This window comes from Taeniopygia guttata, chromosome 1A, assembly GCF_048771995.1.
Source record: "Taeniopygia guttata chromosome 1A, bTaeGut7.mat, whole genome shotgun sequence".
Taxonomy (NCBI): domain Eukaryota; kingdom Metazoa; phylum Chordata; class Aves; order Passeriformes; family Estrildidae; genus Taeniopygia; species Taeniopygia guttata.
In genome coordinates this window covers 6170745-6191038 of record NC_133025.1, presented here as the reverse complement: position 1 = coordinate 6191038, position 20294 = coordinate 6170745, and the positions used below count along the sequence as shown (strand labels likewise).

General features: G+C 35.2%; 1 protein-coding gene across 4 annotated transcripts in view; it reads left to right on the top strand.

Moving 5' to 3' along the window:
- The window catches only part of UPF2 (UPF2 regulator of nonsense mediated mRNA decay), a 52083-nt gene that overhangs the window by 19887 nt on the left and 11902 nt on the right, over positions 1–20294 (top strand). For all 4 annotated transcript variants that reach the window (XM_030290466.4, XM_030290474.4, XM_072918784.1 and 1 more), the window contains exons 9-19: positions 1163–1271; positions 2402–2515; positions 3764–3880; positions 8730–8915; positions 9433–9636; positions 10262–10537; positions 11919–12102; positions 14210–14349; positions 15384–15488; positions 16407–16505; positions 17124–17291. In XM_030290466.4, the coding sequence (XP_030146326.4) occupies positions 1163–1271; positions 2402–2515; positions 3764–3880; positions 8730–8915; positions 9433–9636; positions 10262–10537; positions 11919–12102; positions 14210–14349; positions 15384–15488; positions 16407–16505; positions 17124–17291 (1702 nt within the window). The remainder of the gene's footprint in view (positions 1–1162; positions 1272–2401; positions 2516–3763; positions 3881–8729; positions 8916–9432; positions 9637–10261; positions 10538–11918; positions 12103–14209; positions 14350–15383; positions 15489–16406; positions 16506–17123; positions 17292–20294) is intronic.

The window sequence follows — 20294 nt, the reverse complement described above, 5'->3', positions numbered from 1 at the left end:
GGGGGAGTATATTCTGATGATTCTAACCCACAATTTAAATACATAATTGTCTTTTTTCTGTATGTGGGTATTAAGTGTCTTGGAAATGGCCTTCAGTGACATGAAAGGAGAAAGGAGGCAGTTGTGATAGCTTTGTTTTGGGGTTTTTGTATTGGTGCTTTGTGCCAGGACAAGCTCTGTGTATCAGCTGTGCTTTTGGATTTTTTTTTTTTTTTTTTTTGTTAGGATGTTTTTTCTTTTTGTTTTCCTTTCCTGAGCAGTAGGGAAAACCTTAATCCTTCATAAAGTGTAAACTCAAGATGCATTTTTCCCTTACAGGCAATTTCTTAGTCAAAGCATGCAAATTTAGGATGTTCTTCTCCACTTACTTTGGCTTGTTCTAGAGTTCATTTGTTTACTGCATTAACTTAACATTCTGAAAATAAACCAAAAATACTTCCTTCAGCTTGTTAAATGATATTATGAGGCCTCAGAGTGCAGTTGGTTTCTCTGCATTTAAAACTGATATATACACAGCTGGTTTACATGAATGTGCAAAGGAAATGGGTGTGAAAGCATGTAATTAAGGCAAGAGAGAAGGAAATAAGGAAATTCTATAGCAAACTTGGAAATATTACCATTTGTGGGAGTGCTAGCAGAGTTTTTGGGAAAAGGGTGGCCAAATCACATCTGCTCAGCTTTGTTTTATATAACAACTACTATTTATTTAGAAGTTTCCCACCTTAGAAGTAAAGATATTCTCTACCTTTGTGGTTATATCTGCTGCTTTTCAGAAAAAAATATTAATACCTTGCCATAACCCATAGCCTTGTCTGTAAGAACCTTTTTTTTGCATCCTCAACCTTTTTGAGATGGATCTGAATTTTCTTTCTGTTTGGTAATTTATTGAAGGTCAAATTCTGTAGTTGATGGTATTCAGCATTTTACCTATGGCAGGAGGTAAAAAGGAAATGAACTATGAAGTATTCCAATAAGATATGGGGCTTTACTTTCTTGCATTATTTTTAAATGATATTGCATTCTGAAGTGGGCCAAAAAATTGCATGTATGTAGTTCTGTCAGTACACTGATTGTTTTCACAATTAAGATGGTACCCATATTTGTACACATAAATACATTTTTGTCTATAACTTGTCTATTTTATCCTCTCCTTTGTTTGCAGATTGGATTTACTACCATTTTATGCAAGACTGGTTGCCACATTGCATCCCTGTATGTCTGATGTAGCAGAGGATCTCTGTTCCATGCTGAAAGGGGATTTCAGGTTCCATGTATGTTTTGGTGATTTATATTTTTATTAAAACCAGATCAACTAATCTCATAAGTCGACCTTTGGGGAAAACCCCCACTTTGTGTTTTGTAGATACTACTTCTAAAATTCAGTTAATATTTTTCTGTCAGCTCAGCAGTTCTATTAAAAAAAAAGAGAAATTTTTGTAACTTTGCAAGTCCTTGTAAAAAGTTTTTGCAACTTTCCATGTATGCTTACGTACTTATATAAATGAACTGTATAACAGTTACCACAGAAGTTACAAATATTGGGAACTCTGCTCCATCTAAATTAATAACTTGCTTTTAAAATGAGACCTGACCTATTCTAAGATTTCCCACTACAAGGCTACTGTTGTAGTGATCACTATTACCATATAGTATTTAATTCAAATTAGATTTTACAATTTTCATCTATCAAAATTTTGCACAAAAATGTATTTTTCAGTGTTGTTTCTTTCACTTTCTTCTAAGTGTTGTAATCAAATGTGTTAATGATGATTCCTTCACCATTTTCTGAGTTCTGTGGCACAGATTTCAATTTTTTTCTAATATTGACATTAAAAATGTGTACGAATTGCTCAGACTTACTTGAATCTTAACAATGTTAACTTTCTCAGAAAAAACCTCTTTCTGTTGGGGTAATGCAATTTTCCATTTTGCAGGTTATGTTTAGGCGTAGATACATACTTGTGTTTTGTTCCTAAATTTATGCTGAATGTCAGTTATTTTAAAAGTCTGCACATAACTAAATCTGACTTGAAAAAGCCATCAATATTTAATATTTCCTTGAGGACAGTACAAGTGGCCCTATTGACATAGAGACTTCTTATTGATTCTGAAAATATAGAATCTAGAATACTTTAGCACTACTTTACTGGGGCAAAGGAGGAGGATCTATGGCTGTAGGTATGTTAGAGGAATTAAATGGTTTGAGGGGTGGGGAGATGGGGAAAAGAATCTGAAGCAACAAGGTTGTAGGGAGGGTTTTAGGAAACCCAATGAGAAGTAAAGGTGGATACCAAACACTGCTGAATTCCCAATTGTGTTTTGTGCATGTTCAGATCAAAGTAATTTAGAAGAAGTGGGTATTTTTGAGGGCCTACCATCAATTTTTTTGTTGTTTTTTTAGGTAAGAAAAAAGGACCAGATCAACATTGAAACAAAGAATAAAACTGTAAGATTTATTGGTGAGCTTACCAAGTTTAAGATGTTCTCCAAAAACGATACTCTCCACTGTTTAAAGGTTGGTGTTGTGATAGTCCTGTACTCCTGTTTATGCTGATAATGCATCCCCGTCCTATTCCCCTTCACTTACCTACTGCTGATGTTACCTGAATTCATTACATGGGATGTTTAAAACCCAGATGTCTGTGGCTGCTGTGTATGAGGAGACTTCTATAGCTGCTATAGAAGTTAGAAGGTATAGAATTCCTTCCTCTTCTAATGGGAGGAATATATTAAAATAAATTCTACGTTTGGACATAACCAAACCGCTCATTGTTTTCTTTGGAAGTATGGCAGACATTGCTACTTATTAATCTGCTGTACATTGCAAAACTTCCATTAATGTTTTTGTGGAGAAAGTAACAATAAGGGAGAGAGACTGGAGGCAAAAAGCATTTCAGTGATGCAAGGAGAGGCTTTTATGCCATTTTAGCCAGTGCTTTTGTTTGTTGAGGAACAAAACATTTCTGGAAAGCATTAATCTCTAGACACATCATCTCACTTTGCATGCTGATAAACATTCAAACCTTGGTGTCAAGTTCCAAATTAAAAATAGGTATTAAAAAACAAAAGTGCCTTTAATAAAAGATGCTCGAGACTCACAGCGTAACATCACTTTCTATATTAATATTTTCTGTTCATTGATTTGTTAGATAACAAAGCTGAATTCCTAAAGAAATTATAATCACTCATAATTTCACCTCTCTTGTCTATAAAATGGTGTAAAATGTAAAGCTGTATTAATTATAGTTATTGCTTAAATGAAAACAGTGCAGTTAGGTGTGCTCTGAGGTTACTGTGCCATTGTGCAATGTTGTTGGGTAGTTTGGGTGGGGTTTTTATGCAGGTCTTTAAAAAGATCCTGTTCTTCTGAGGCCTAAATTTGGGGTCTATATACTCTTCTTTTAAGAATTTTAAAATGAGATTAATCTTTTGAATATTTATCGAATAGTTTGGGTTGGATGGGACCTTAAAGATTGTCTGGTTCCAACTCCCTGAACTGGCCAGGGACACCTTCCTCCTAGATTTGTTTCTCAGATCTCCATCCAAGAGACCTTGAACACTTCCAGGGATGGGGCATCTGCAGCTTCTTTGGGCAACCTGTGCCAGGGCCCTGCCAATCCTAACATCTGATCCATGAAATCCATTGGCATTTATTCGCTAAAGAATTTAGTACACCAGCATGGTGTCTGGTAGCTATAACTTAATGTTTTCTGCAGCTGAAAAAGATGTTTAACAACTGTGCTTTTACATAAATACATACCAGATGCTTCTGTCAGACTTCTCTCATCACCATATTGAAATGGCATGTACCTTGCTGGAAACCTGTGGAAGATTCCTCTTCAGATCACCAGAGTCTCACCTAAGAACCAGTGTTCTTTTGGTAAGAGAAAACTTGTCTTATGGGGGAGGGTGCTGTGGTCTGAGTCTGACTTAAAGCAATTACTTCTATTTGAAAGTGTTCTCGAGAACTCCAGTTGACCTAACAGCCTCTTCATGACTTGAAAGAAAATGTAAAAAGAAAAAATTCAATTTCTGAAGTAAAAAGCTATTGCTCTTGAACTACTAGTAATTCAGAGACAGGGCAAACCCAGCGGATGAGGTTGAAAGAATATTGTAGCTGTACCTGAACATGCCTGAAATAGTGTTTGAGGGAAAAATAGTAGAGGATAGAACCAGATGTGATTTCAATTGGAAGTGAAGACATTTGTTCAAAATGTGGTTTCTATGCCCTGTATAATGATCTGGGGTTCTAAATGTCAAAAAGAGAAGCAGTTTTAGAAATAGAGATTGGGAATTAAGATTAGAATTGGGATTTGTAAGTCTGAAGAAGTACTGGCAAAGACTTAAAAATAACAAGAACTGAATAAAAAAAATAACAAGAACTGAATAATATATTTCTGACATGGGAGACAGTCCTAAAACTCTGTCCAGGGCAAGAGACCAAGTCAGACATGGCTGAAGAAGACTTTCAAAGGTAGATTCACTTTCTCTTAAACCAGTAGTCTCTCTCCTTGTGCTCTAGTTAATGGAGAAGCAGTTGCATACTTGGGTATATTGCTATACAATTCTTTTTCCAAAAAATACTGTTTTTTTCTGAACCTCTTTGAATGTCAGAACATCTGTTGAAGTGGTACAGTCATGAGAGGAAAGAGATGGGCAAATTAACTGCCAGTTCCTTGTCTCCTGCTTTTTGTAGTGGTGTACTTTGTATCTTGAAAGGTTTAAATCTCAGTCCTCTAAAGGTTTGCCAGCTGATGTGTTGTATTGTGAAATATATTCCTTTCCATAATCAAGGATTTTTCCCCTGAAAACTCAGTTCCATTATCTTTAAAAGACATTTTAGTCATTGCTAGCACTTTCTGGTAGTTAATAAAATTTTAGAAGTCAGGAAAAATTAAATGCTTATAGCAGAGCTAGTTTTTGTAACTGACTGCTTTTAGTGTTATGCACTACAAAAATGCTGACTGTTAGCTGAATTGCTGGAATCTGCTGGATGAATGCTAAATATGGCTTAACCGTGAAGTGCAAGACAAACCACAAACACTGTTTGAATTACTGAGGCTTAAAGCCTCACAAGGTTTTGGATAAGTAGTCTTTTCTTATGCATTGAGGAACCAGGAGAAGGTGAAAGATGGCAAATAAGTTTGGAATATCTATTTATTGAGATGTAAAATAGGCTAAATAAAATTATATTCTGCATCCATCTTAATAGCTGCATCTTCTAACATTCCCCTAAGAAACCTACAGAGATTAATTTTGACTTAAATAATCTTAAACAAATTGGATCATAGTCTTATGGTACAAGTTGGTGTGAACTCTGGAAAAGATTTCTCCCAAAGCAATCTGATAACAATCCTGTGGTAAAAATCTAATCAATTGTAAAGCTGATCTACTCTTACGGGTAGAATTAAAGCCTGTTGATCCTCTAAATAATTATTGATCCTAATCTTTACTGCTGATGATGTATTTTGTAATAAGATTCCAAACAGGCTGCATGTCTCCTATTAAGGACAATGTTGCTTTGTCTTGGTGTGGAAAAAAGTAATAGTTAAGAATGGATTTTAAAAGTAATTAAGGAAAAATTACTTATTGAGAAGTAAAGTGTTTGTAAGAGCATTGCAAATATAGTGATACTAAGCAACTTATTCTGTGAACATACCCTGGTTTTGTGCAACTGCTTCATGTTTTGCAGATTATTTAGAGATTCTTCTTTTATTAGGACAATGTTTATTTTTAATAATGGTTGTCTTGGCAAATCTTTCAAATTCAGTGTCATTTATGTAATTTAAAATACTAATGTAAAACTAGATTGGCTTTAGGATTGATCAGGATTGATGAACTATTTGAATTAGATTATTTGAATTGGAGCTTTGAAAGGAAGATCAGCTTCATATTGATCTATGTTTCTGTAGCATAATCGAATTTAAATATCAAATTCTTGTATTATGCTGTTGTGGTCTTGCTGAAAGAATATTTGAAATTCTGGTATTAAGAGCTTTCTGATGCATTATTAATCATTTAACTAAGACAATTGTCTTAAGCTTTAGGGCCAGATCACTTGTGTTAATAAAGATACAGCATTTAAACTGCACAGTGGCTTCCTTCTTGGTGTGACTGCTGTTACTGGTGGTGTTAAAATGGGGAGATGTTGTTTGTACAGGAGGAGGCTGTGGCAAAGTAAATGCAGTTCATGTACAACTGTGTTCATTCACTATAACAATAATGTGCTTCCAGGAAATTAAAAATTTCCATTTTGAACTGTCAGAATGAGTAGCAGGGCAGAGCAGTGCAGGTATTAAAGGGAAGCAGGAGCTGAACAGTTTCAGTATCTTGCTATAATCTGATGTTTAAATGTCAGGCATTAAATGCTTTCCAAAATTGGAATTCTCATTATGCTTAGACTTTCTTTAGTTGCTTCTTTCTTTTTTCCCTAATGGTCACAGATTTTCTTTTGAAATGCTTCTGCAATATATGCTATATGCAGAAAGATTGTGCTACTCACCAAGAAGAAAAACCCAAACAGTTTTAATATTTTAACATGGATACTTTAATGTTGTTTTGGTCTGTTTTTATCAAAGGAAAACCAGAAACCTAATCTTTAAATGTAGTGCTTTACCTGTGTAGTTCTTAATTTTAGCCTAGTAAAAGAATTACCCAAAGTAGCTGATGGACTTCAAGCACTTTGGACCACAAGTCTTGCTTTTTTCTTCTGAATTGCATCAAGGTTTTTGTCACTACAAACAGTGTAGTGTTTTAATTCCTCTTTCCTGCCTGTCTGATGCCTTAGCTGAGAAAGGACTGAAACAGTTTCTTGAATTGCTGAGGATTTTTAATAAGTAGAGATTAAGACTAATACAATCCACTTACAGATAGAACACACACTTGGGTCTGCTCAGAACCCAATTAATTACAGTCATGTTGAGACTTCTTGTTGTCTCTTCTGGGAAGAAACATTTTAGTTATAAACTAGTATTTACAGTGTAATGTACAACTTTTTATAACAGGAAAATATATAAATTGTGTAGGTTTAGGGGATTTAAAATGTTATTTGCAAGCCCTTCTGCCATTTTCTCTGTTCTGCTTCACTTTGGCCCATTTCATTTTTCTGTTTATAATGTAGCATGGCAAATGCTTTTAAGGCAGCAAAGGTGTATTTTCTCTTGATCTATCTAGAAAAGGTGAAACACTTTCAAAGGTAACATTAACATATATGACATGGTGAAGTGTGGGAATTTTCTACTCTAAGTGTTTTTCCCCACATAAACCAATTTATGTACTCAGTTGTTAAGTGGTGTGCATCTGTTAGGTTCCTGTAGGAAAATGTGCTGTTACTGACAGAAATTTCCCATTTGGAAAGGAACAGTCTCACAGGGAATCAAAGGAAAGACCATTTGTGTCGTGGAAAAGGTTAAGAATGAAATGCCTTAGGGTTGCTGTCAGCTGGAGACCTTCCTGTTGATCGATGACTAAAATCCAGGAGGAAACTTACGTTATTTGTTGGCTTACTGTGTTACACAAAGCTACTCTTCCTCATTGAATTAGCAGCTGAAACTCGGGGTTATGGAGCTGTTTGAGTACATTGACATTTCAGTTGAACTGAAATGTCTGCCTTATAAAAGAAATTTTAAATTATTCAGGTTTAGTGGAAAGGCCACGAGCATGAAAAATAGTGTTTTCTCACCAGTAATCAAAGGAGGTTTAAACTCTTGGCTGGTTTACAGGACTGCCTGAATGGATATACTAATATTTGTGTGTAGGGATGAAACAGTACTTACATATTAATTTTGTTTATCTATTTGGAGTTATAAATTACTGTGTAGCCAACCTCTAGCAGCTAATAAAGTTTATACAGGTCCAGTTCCCTGGTGAACCACCATAGGATCACTTACAGAGTTACACTTATATACATATAATTACACAGATGCATACTAAAAAGTAATTTAATAATGGAATTAAGCTCATCTTTAACTGTAAAAATCAGCAGCTTAGAACTGCTTTTTTTTTTTTTGGATAAAAGAAATTTTTAAACCCCACAAAATAAGCCTTTACTTACGCATCTAAAGTGAAGTATGGAGAAAAGATTTTATTAAGTGACAAAAATCAGGACAATCATGACAATTAAGCACAGTAACTAGTGCTAGGTCTTACTTGTCTGATTTTTCCTGAAATATTACTTTATGGTAGATCCTGTTTCTCTTGCAGTTGGTTCTGCTTTGGTAAACAGCAGTAATGGAGCATGGAATAAGGCAAATTCTGTTGTCTAAACCTTTGGAAATTCATATAAAGCCATCAGAAATTCTCTGGAGTTATATGCTGATGTAAAAAGTAGATTGCCAGTCTTATGATAATTCACTGTGTTTGTGTCAAGACATCAGTATTTCAGCTACTTTAGTTAAATAAAATCTAGTTAAATAATGTTTTAATCAGTAGTCTTAGGAACCATTTATCTGAACAGTAGCACTAAGATTTTGAGTTAAATACTTCTCAGAAACCTTTTTTACCACATGTGAGCCATTATAAAAATAGGGATCATAAAGAAAAATGACCGTGGAAAGAGCAACACAGAACCATATATATTTACTTTATCTTTTTTTCTCTCTACCCAAGCTTTTAACTTACTTTTCTGCAACCTTTCATATTTGCTGTATCCCAAATGTAACTCTTAAAGCTTTTGGCTTGAAAATGTGGTGTGTCAGCTTCTCTAACTGGTCATTTGCATTTGTTTCCAGGAACAAATGATGAGGAAAAAACAAGCAATGCATCTTGATGCACGCTATGTTACAATGGTAGAAAATGCCTATTACTACTGTAATCCTCCTCCAGCTGAAAAAACTGTGAAGAAAAAACGTCCTCCTTTGCAGGAATATATCCGTAAGCTTCTTTACAAGGATCTCTCCAAGGTCACCACAGAGAAGGTAAATCCTTTCAAAATCTTCAATACAGTTTTTACTGAAAGTGGTGTAGTAGTAACTTTGGAAAAGGTCTGGGGAGAGCTATGGTTTTTTCAGTTGCAAGGAAGAGGGATCCTTTTTGTATTCATGAATAAAATGGTTAATTTCTTTTATTGGAACATAGTTGTGGACCTGTGTTCTCAACAGCATCACATGCTGAACAAAGGGAGAGTGAGAATCATTGTGTTCTGTACATTGTATTGGGATAGTAAGGGACAAAAGGCTTCAGTTAAATACAGAAGGCAAGGAAATTATGGAACAGCCTTGGACAACTTGATCAGTAGCTCAAGGACAGCAGCTGGGTTATGTACATAGAGTCTTCCATAGCCACTGCAGGTCTGGAGGATGCCTGGAAGGGAGAACAAAGTTGTTTGCAGGTGATTACAGGAATTTCATCCCAGCCAGGAGAGGGGGGAATGACGGGGAGCATCTTGATATTTTACCTGCTAAAATGTGAAGCTTGTCTTAAAATTTGGTTTAGGTCCTGAGACAGATGCGCAAGCTGCCTTGGCAGGATGCAGAAGTTAAGGACTATGTTATATGCTGTATGATCAACATCTGGAATGTGAAATATAATAGTATTCACTGTGTAGCCAACCTCTTAGCAGGGTTGGTCCTTTACCAGGAAGATGTGGGAATTCATGTTGTGGATGGAGTACTAGAGGATATTCGACTAGGAATGGAGGTAAACAATCAGTATCCTTGCTAAGCTATACTCATCTACTTATGTTGAATGGAAAACTAAAATAATTGTACTTAAAGAAAGGAATCCTTGTATTCTCTTTTTTTTTTGTTTTGGTCTGATGGCTTTTCTACCTGAGGTACTTGCTTTGTATAGGTTTATCTAAATTATTATAGTAACTGTACCCCAACAAAAAAAAACCTAACAAAACCAAACTAACATTACTTAAGACAATTCTTTTGCCTCCCTTATCATAGTAAGGCCATAGAATTTATTCTTTGACAGTGTAGACAGATTTACACAACTTCCAGTAACTTTGGAGACCAGTCCATATTTTAAAAGCTGTTATATTTACAAGATTTCTCTGACTGAGCAGTCATTATAGATTTAAGATGGAGTGTATGCTAAATATATTGGAACTTACTAACTGACCAGTTTTCAAAACTACTTTTTAATGTGTACTTTTGTGTAATGTATGTAGTCATAAATAGCCATCTTTTATTATAAGAAATTCTGTCAACTTTTTTATATGCTTTTTTCCTTTGTAAAAGGTTGGTTGGGGTTGGGTTTTTAAATTTTCTGTGTGTCTGTATGATAGAGTGAATTTTCTTGTTCTTTTTTGATAAAGGTTAATCAGCCAAAGTTCAACCAACGGCGGATCAGCAGTGCCAAGTTTTTGGGGGAACTTTACAATTATCGAATGGTGGAGTCAGCTGTAATATTTAGAACTCTGTATTCCTTCACCTCTTTTGGTGTGAACCCTGATGGCAGTCCTAGTCCACTGGACCCTCCAGAGCATCTTTTCAGAATCAGACTCGTCTGTACTATCCTCGATACCTGCGGGCAGTATTTTGACAGAGGATCCAGCAAGCGAAAACTTGATTGCTTCCTTGTATATTTTCAGGTATTCTAAATTGTATGCAGATCTGTAAAGTTCTTTAACAAGCTAATATAAGTCAGTCTGCTACGTATTTATCTCACTGTTCTTTAGCACTGTAATTTGTAGAACCGTGTCTGTCTGGTAGCAGTTTTAGTTTCAAGTTATATGTTATGTTGAGTTATACCAAAATGATCTGGAGGCACTCAGTGCTCACATAGGAGTTTGCTGAACTTGAAGAAGAGATTATTTAGGCTGCTATCCTCAGCTGATGTTTTTTGTAGAGAAAGAGGAGTCAGATATTTCTCATGCCTGCACAGTGAGAGGATGAGAGGTAATGGGCAAGCAAAGAAAGTTCTGACTCATTAAATGTAATGAAGTGGGGAAGAGATTTCATAATGAATGTTTAAACACTGAAATGAGGAATTCCAGACCATGGAATTCATGCTAAAACTTGCTGGATTTAATTTCTTTTTCTTTCTGCTTTTCTCTATAATTTATACTAAAACAAAGGTATTGAAAAACTAAAATTAAGGTGATAGCTTATTTCAAACCTTAAGGGTACAAAGTCACTCATCTGCATGCAAGGTGTAAAATGGTGTTTTGAAGTGTAGAACCTCAGTTTGGGTTGGAAGGGACCTCAAGGATTACCTTGTCCAAACCCCTTGTCATGGGCAGGGACACCTCCCACTGGACCATGCTGCTCACAGTGTGATACAGTCTGATTTTTAAATGCAAAAAGAAATGTTTTGGGGAAGATGAAATTACATTTCTGTTACATCTAATAATTTCAGCAAGCCTTCCTCTTGAGCATGTCATCTTTTAAATAAGATTCTGTTATTCATACTTCATTTTCAGATGCAGTTTTTGCAGCACCTTGGTTCTCATGTTCTACTGTTAGGTTCACTTAAAATCAGTATTAATTTTTTACGGTGTCACTGTAAGAGGTATATGTGAATTTGTTGTAAAGCAAACTGGATAAGGCAATTGAAGCTGGCTGCAGTCTACAGGTTTTTTTAATGATGTTTTCCCCCTTTTCCTCATAATATGCCTTTGGGGAAATTAATTTTCTTGAAAATATTTGGGGGAAGGAATCAAAAGCTGGCTGGTTGTTAAATGGTCATCTCTTGTAGAAAGAATTTACCATGGGAAGGCACTTTCTTGTCAGGGCTTTTTTGTTGAGTCTTCATACTTTTAACAGTAGTTGATTCTTAATGTTTGTGATACCAGTGTTATCAAACAAGTTTTAGTGATATTAAAATATCTAACAGTTGTATGAAATAGGAGAGTAGTGACATGAAAGCTTTTGCATTTTCTACTGTACAAACACGACATTTTAAACTTCATAACTTAAATGGTTTATAAACTTCAGTGTGCATATAATTGATTTCAATATTTGGTATTCTAGCGCTATGTGTGGTGGAAAAAAAGTCTGGATGTTTGGACAAAAGACCACCCTTTTCCTATAGACATAGACTATATGATCAGTGATACACTGGAACTGCTGAGACCAAAGATAAAGCTGTGCAATTCTCTGGAAGAAGCTGTCAGACAGGTGCAAGACTTGGAACGAGAATTCTTAATAAAATTGGGTAAGAAAATGTGCAAGGGAAATAAGATATTTTTGACAATTCCTGTAATTCTTAAAATTGTCTCTTTATGTTGGTAATATGTATCTTTAGTTATTGTTAGGATCATTTATTCTCATGATAGAAATGTTTCTTTCTAATCATCATAGATACCATACAGAATCTTCATAACTAAAGTAATAGATATTGTAAAAATAGTCAATATGAATACTCTTAATATAATGGTATTTGGAGAGCAGAGGTATGTGTCTGTGTGTGTTAATTTATGGAGTCATGGTGGAAGTTAGGAGAAAGAAAATCATTAATCAGAAAAATGGAGGAATCAAACTAATTTCAGGAGAAAACAGTGGGGCTGGCAGCACAGCTCTGTTGAAAATAGACTGATTAGTGAGTATTTAAACTGTTATCATCATATTAATCTTTAAATCTCTTTAAACCTCTACATATCCTTCTTAGAAAATGTTGCATACTACTGTACTCACTGTTAAATTGAGTTGTTTTCTAATCTTCCATTTTTATTTGAAAACAAACTTGTTCATTAAATTATTTTGTGTTTAAAGTTTGCACTTTTTAAGTGTTAATTAGAGCACTTCACCGACTTGCACACATTCAATTTTTAAGAATATGGGATGAATATTAATATTTCAGTGGGATAAATAGGTATAACCACATAAAAGATGGCAACTTCTGGTTTAGGAGGAACTTTTTTTAAAATTATACTATTTATTTAATTGACATGCCTTGAAATGCCCTATGTAGTAACTGAAAAGCAGATTAGAATTCCCCTATGGTGTGATCTGAACTCATGGTTTTCATGCTCTCAAAATGATATCTCAAAAGAAAAGATATACAATGAGTTATTTAAACTGTAATATTATTTTAAAAGTTACTCAGCATTTCCTTCCTATAAATAACAGGAGCTTCACAAAACTTTACACTGATGGCTGACCCTAAGTGCAGTTGGTTTAATGTCAAAAAAGGAATGACAACTGGAATAGTGACTGTGTTGACTCCTCAGTGAATTCCTAGAGAAACTAGGAAACTAGTTCCAGGCCACTGGAAGTCTAGACATCAGCAATCCTCTGGAGGGTTAAGTGGCTTTTTAAATTAAAAAAAGAAGGAAAAAAGAATGTATGAGAATAATAGTGTATGCTGAAAATTTGGGGGTTTTGCATGGATGACTTAAACATTGCAATAGTCATTCTCTAAAAACAGATCTTAATTTTTTTCCTGAATCAGAACCATGCTCAATTCTTAAATACATTCTGATTGAAATCTCTATCTAAGAGTAAATTGGACACTGAAACATTGGAAAAAGCTAAGACTAATTTTTCAGTTCTGTGGAAATGGTACAGATCATCTAATAGATTGAAAGATGCATTACTGAAAGAAATGAGATATTTATGTTTGATATTTTACATGCAGTGTAAACTAAAACATCTTGAAGGACAGAAGGCAAGCAGGTCAGCAAGAGAAACTGCAAGATGAACTAAACCCACAGTGTAAGAATGTCAGAGCTGTCTGCAAGGAGGATGAGCACACCAGACAGTATTTACAGTATTTGTGGAAGAGACTTTGCTTTCCCAGAGATTTCATATAGGCACCTACATCCTCATATAGGTTCAAGTACAGCCTCAGAGCATTAGGAGAGAATCATAAAGGTTTATTATGAGCTGAGAAAATTGTTGTTTCAAAACTGTTAATTGGCAGTAGAGGGAAGTACTGCAGCAAAGACTGCAGGGGCTTCCTGTCTCTGATTCTGCTGGTTTTGTGCAGTCTCTGTAGTTTGGTAATCAGATTTTGTTGCATGTGTCAGTAGGGTCCACATTTAGTTTGAGGATGTTTTGAGGCAGTTTGCACAGCTTCTTCTATTCTCTGGGAGATTTTAAACATTCTTTCTAATGTTTTCCTCCTTTTCTGACAGGACATTATTACCCTTTATGTCTAACTTAACTATACAGGAAATGTTTCATTCAGAAGTCAAATATTATTACCAATGGGAAGTTACAGTACTCAGTAACAATGAACTTTTGTACTGATCTTCCACGTATAACTTGAGTGGTTATATATGTTATAAGGTTCTAAATCTTTCTCTTTTTCCAAATTCCAGGAATTGTGAATGACAAAGATTCCAAGGATTCCATTACAGAAGGAGAGAATTTGGAAGAGGATGAAGAAGAGGAGGAAGGTGGAGCAGAGACAGAGGAACAATCTGGAAATGAAAGTGAAGTAAATGATCCAGAAGAAGAGGTGAGCTTAATAATTTACCTTGCTTCATGTAAAATAAGTGATTTTGATTGATTGTTACTTTCTGAAGCTCTTCTAAGTCAGAGTTAGCAGATGAAATCTGGGTGTGCACAGCCCAGTCAGTACTGTGAGGATATCATCCAGTTCTGTGTATGTGGAAAAATGAGTGTCTGAGGCTTATTCCTTATTTTGGCAGAAACTTGAACCTGATAGCTTTGCTCAGGCCGTGTGCTGCTTCTCAGCAAGAAGACACCTTCAGTTTTTTGGCATGAAAAAAACTCACTTTCAGATGACTTTTTTTATCTGTTGTAGAAGCAAATGTATTGACTAAATGTCAAGGCAGTCATTAGGAAAAAAAATAACAGGTGTTCAGGATATGTCTATGCAATATGAATAAATAAAAGATTTGTGGAGCATGAAAACCTTCCTTGTTTACTGTGCTAATAATATTTTCAATCAAAAATGTTGGAGCCAGTAAAAAAACCACAAGCAGGTAGAAATTCTGACTTGTCACTATGACACAGCAAAGTTGACATGATAATGGTATTGTTACAAGAAAATGAGTTCATCAAGGAAATACAGAACATTTCTTCTCCATATGCTTGGGCTGGTTGATTTACTAATAAGCTTTCTTTCAATAGATATCTCTCAGCATTAAAGGTCCTGAAATTTGTCTGGGTTTGTGCCTTCACCCATAAATTACTATCAATAGAATCAGAAACAGTTGCAGGGTAGGGAAGGCACCTCTGAATATCTTTGTATTTCCCTTTTTGAACTTCATGAGTTCTTGCCAATCCATTCCTCCAGCTTGTGGAGTTCCCTCTGAGTGGCAGTGTGTATCAGCCACCAGTCCCAGTTTTCTGCTGTACATTTGTGAAATTAGTAATAAAGCTGAGTGAGTTCAGACTGAAACATCAAATAAAAACCAAACAAATTTACAAAGACTTAAATAAGCAACATGAAGAGTTTAGGAAAATGTTTGAGGAACCAGCTGTCCTTGTTTTAAAATAGTCAGCAGTTAAAATTGAATATTTCAGGAGGGCTCTGAGAACGAGGAAGAAGAGGGTGAAGAAGAGGAGGAAGAGAACACTGATTATCTTACAGACTCCAATAAGGAAAATGAAACCGATGAGGAGAATACAGTATGTATTGAGTTGGAGATAAATGAATTGAATTTACATCTTTGGTTTTCTTTACTCAGTGTTTTTTCCCAGTGCTGCTCATAACATACCTGTAAAAATACAGCAAGGACACTTCCTGCTATTCTTTCAAATACATTTTATAGCTTATTTTCATGTATGCATACTTGGGTTATTACCTTTTGAAAATTTTTATGCTGTCAAATTTACTACAACATATTTTCTCTGTAAGCTTTCACAGGTTGCTAGACTGGAAAATACTGTGTAAATTATGGTTTTGCAATGCCAGCAATAGTAGCAAACTGGTAGGATACAACAGGGCAAACCAATTACATTCCACTAGATCTCAAAACAGAAAAGGAGACAAGCCAAGAAGTCTTAGTTTGTACACCACATTTGTATACAAATTTGGGATTGACACATTATAACGTTTGCACCTAAAGAACCCATCGGGTTCAGCCTGAATTGCAGTTACATAGTGAGGAAATAATGAACATTATAGAACAATGTGTTACAGTGCTGACTTCTGACATTTTTTGTTGTCATGTTGTGCTTCCAAATAATTGGAGGGTAGCCTTTGCCCTGAAAATATCGTCTAACTTTATGAACTTAATGGAAAATTGAATTCAAACAGTTGTCTTGAGGATAGAGACCATTTTTTATTGTTGCCACATCTTGAATGTGTCCATGCATCTACACACACACACAAGTCTGTCAGAATGTTATGAGTGACCATATATCAGGAAATATGCCTTTCAAGAAAATAATCAAGGCTGAAAATTTCTTTCTTGAATAATTTGGTTCTATAAACCTTTTGATGCTGTATGATATGGAAGCAATAAGGATATTTTCCACTTACTTCTAGACTGAATATTCATATTTCTGAAGGTATGTAATGGATGATTTTTTTCATTGCAATAGGAAGTAATGATTAAAGGAGGAGGACTGAAGCATGTCCCTTGTGCAGAGGATGAGGACTTCATTCAGGCCTTGGATAAAATGATGCTGGAAAATCTTCAGGTATGAATATTTATTTTCTTATTTTAATGTACAGCTAAGTGTTTTTTTTTCCTTTGGCTTGGCCTCTTCTGTGCAGTTGACTTGTTTGGCTTTTAGTAAAATACCTGTTAATTGTATTGTTTGCCCAGTGAATAAATGACATACTGACATATATTTTACAGAATGAGTAATGAATGCAGCAGATACTGTGCAAAACTTCTGACACTACCTTAGTTTTAATAGACTTAAAATGCAGATACATTTAAATTTACATAAGCTTCTTGTACTTTGTTTTCTTAGTCACATCTGGTAAATAATTCAGTATTGAGTATAGCAAGCCCTGTATAATAAATGTATTAATAAGATGTACAAAAAAAATCCTGAATTAAGAATGCACGTTCTACAGTGTGTCTCATCAGGTCTCTAGATTTCTTTCCCTAAGAGATTGACCTGTAACTTTCTTCTTCACAAACAAGGAAAACAAAATGAAAATATAGTAAGCCTAATAAATGTAGTTATATATTACTTCATTTTCCTGGAAGGTTAAACCTTTTCTCAGTTGTGAAAATATGAATGTTGCCAGCCTGACTGACTGTGTCAGCATCTGATCATTTATAGAATTCACCTTTTTTTTCATAGCAACGGAGTGGTGAATCTGTTAAAGTGCATCAGTTGGATGTTGCTATTCCTCTGCATCTCAAAAGTCAGCTGAAGAAGGGCCCCCCACTTGGAGGTGGGGAAGGAGAGTCCGAGTCTGGGGACACAATGCCATTTGTCATGTTAACAAGAAAAGGCAACAAACAGCAGGTAAGGTGTATAGATACTGTTTAAATAAATAAAGACCTCTCACTTTAAAAAAAGTAACACAGAATTTTTTATTTCTTCTTTCATTTCTCAAAATCAAATACAGACAACTTCATTTTGACACATGGAAAATACCATATATAATTTCTTGGAATTTTTGGTTGTTAGTAGAAATGATGTAGAAAAATTCTGTGGTCAGATTAGACCATTACTTTTTACATTTGGTGATTCTATCAGTAGGTCAGTGATATCTTGTATGTATTTTAGATATAGTTGTGGAAGATGAAGAAATGTGGTTGGTGGACTGCCACTGAACATTGAAAGGACTAGAAAGAAAAAGGAATATTCCAGAATCTTTTAAGATTCTACAGCTTTTCCTGAAAACACTTTCGGCCTCAAATCAAGATATATGGTTATTGCTAAATTCCCCTTCCTAAGTAACTGCCACTTGGCTGAATTTATTCAACTTGCAAAAAGAAAAAAGTCATTATCCCTGAAGACACTGTTAGGAGACTATTCTAGAATGCATGGAGAGAATCTCTTGGAGAAACTTAAATGGAAATCAGATTGATAAAAGAAACCTAACTCCTTGCTTCATGCAGCTAAGCTGAAGACTAAGTATGTTAGTCTTGGCTCTTTTCTCCAGTGTATGTTTGAATTTCCTAGCTCAGCAAATGCACAGTACACAAATCTCTACCTAACACATTACACATGTATTTCTTGTCATGGTTTAGGGCTTTTAAAGGGCTATTTTCTTTTTGGTTGAACAATTTGATGAAAATAAATTACTCTGAATTTATATGGAAAGCATACCCAAGGAATTGTTTTGTGCCATGTATGTGAGCCTTTCAAGTGTTTAGATCCATGCCATTAGTCGGTTTTTACATTTGTTACCTAAATTGTGACAGTAGTATAAACCTGAACCAGGCTCCTTCTCTTTGTTTGTATAAAACACATTTCAAAAATCCATGTAGGAAATGGTTATTCTGTTTTCCTGGAACTTCAGTGTGGTGTACAAAGTTCTACAAAAGCTCTGAGTGGGAGACTTTTGTGGTCATTGGCCTAAAAAGGGGTTTAAGAGAACTCCGTTAAAAAAAAAAAAATTGTTTAGCTTTTTTCAGAATAATTTAGTAGGAATATCTGTAGTTACAAGGAATTTTTGGATCTTCATATTCCGTGTAAAGGGGAAAGTATTGCAGAAATGTGACTTAGAAAGAAAGCAGAACTTGTTCAGGAGTTTTCCCTGCTCCTCCCCCAATATTTGGTTTTTGGAGTAGGCTTTTCCTGCCAAAACTCCTCTCAGTGTTTCTAGAAATGTAGAAAACAGTTGCTTTATAGACTACTTCAGCTCTTGAATTAATGAAAGGCTTCTTTGTCCATAGTTCTGTATTCAGGAAAAAAATGTGTTTTAGTACAGAGTTTTAATAGAAAAATAAACAGGAAAGAAGAGGTGGAGTTGAAAAGAAAATAATTATTCCTTCTTACGGTGCTTTATTTTAAATTGGAATGAGCAGAATGTGCAATGAGTTTTGAGGTGATTCACTGTTAAGTTATAGCTGTAAACTTTCAGCTTTTAAAAGCAGTCAAAAGAAGTTTGCAGCAACTTGGGAAACTGTAAGTAACTTCATCTGCACTGTCACCAGAGTGATAAATGACATCAGCCTACATGCTTGCTCTGCTAGTAATGATTTCAGTCTCTGTGTTCTTTGTCAGTGGTGCTCCTGAAACAAGAAAATGTTAGAAAAATGGAATGTGCTGTGCTTCATTCCCGAGGGTAACATTTGGTAGTGGAGGTCCAGTTGCCAAATACTCAGTTGACATGTCAGTGTCACCCCAGATTTTATTGCAGCACTGACAAGTAGTTTTTTTGAAGTAACCCAAGAGCAACTGACTGATATTTACCAGCTGCATATACCCTAATTGATGGTCATTGCAGGCTGATAGTGACAAGACACCATATTTTGTCCTCAAGACTTTGAAAACTAGTAGCAGTAGAACCTAACATGGTTATTTGAAATTAAGATGATGGCATTGTGATTTATCCATAAGCCATGAGAGAGCAAGGGGGAATAAAGTTGACATCATAAGGGATCAGAGCTGAGCTGTATCTAATACCATTTGGTGTTTCTGAATCAGGAAGTTTTATGCCAGGTAGGTATGAACTAAAATAAGATATAGACAGTAAAAAGAACGTCAAGAAATTTGGTTACTGCCTAAGACAAAAGATTTCCTTCCTTTTGAAAGATTTTTAGCAAGACTCCATAAAAGAATTATATCCATGGAATGGGCAAATCTCTCCTGAAAGTGGAATTTTAAAATCTCATTTATATCTTCATGTCTTTATCTCATGGCATTTTTGTAAAATCTGTGGTCTAGTCTCTGAATAATGATTTTTGGTCTTCCTTCAGTTTGACATCTTTAAAGTGAAATCCTGCATCCTGCCTCCATCTCACAGATTCAATAAGAGATTTTTGATACACCTTTTCACTGTTTGCATATTGGAAATGTTTCAGTTGTTCAGTGATCATCATATCCTGTAGTAATTGTCATCAGTGACTGGATTTCAGGTGGCAGCTGATTGCCTTGAGATAGTGACTCAGTGGTGTTTTGTTAATTGCCAGGCTGTTGTTTTTCTGTATCTTTTTCTCTCATTTACACCCTTCTATAGTTCAGTTTCCTTTTTCTACTTTAAGCATCCTGTTTGAAAATACCAATCCCATTTAGCTGATAAATCAATAGAACAGAGAAAATATAAATGACGTATTAAAATGGATGAGGAGCTTAATGGTGAAGCTGAGGAATGATTTTTATCATGAAATGCTGCTAATGGATTAGTTATTTGTGTAGTTTATGTAAAGTTCATTTGATAATGTCAGGGAACCTGCACAGCCTGCTCAGCAGTAAGTAACCAAAGCTTACTTTGCTCTTGGAATTTCAACTTTCTTTTCTATTCTTCCTATCTATATTCAGTATAATATGCTATTACCTTTGCCCCAACCCCCCAAA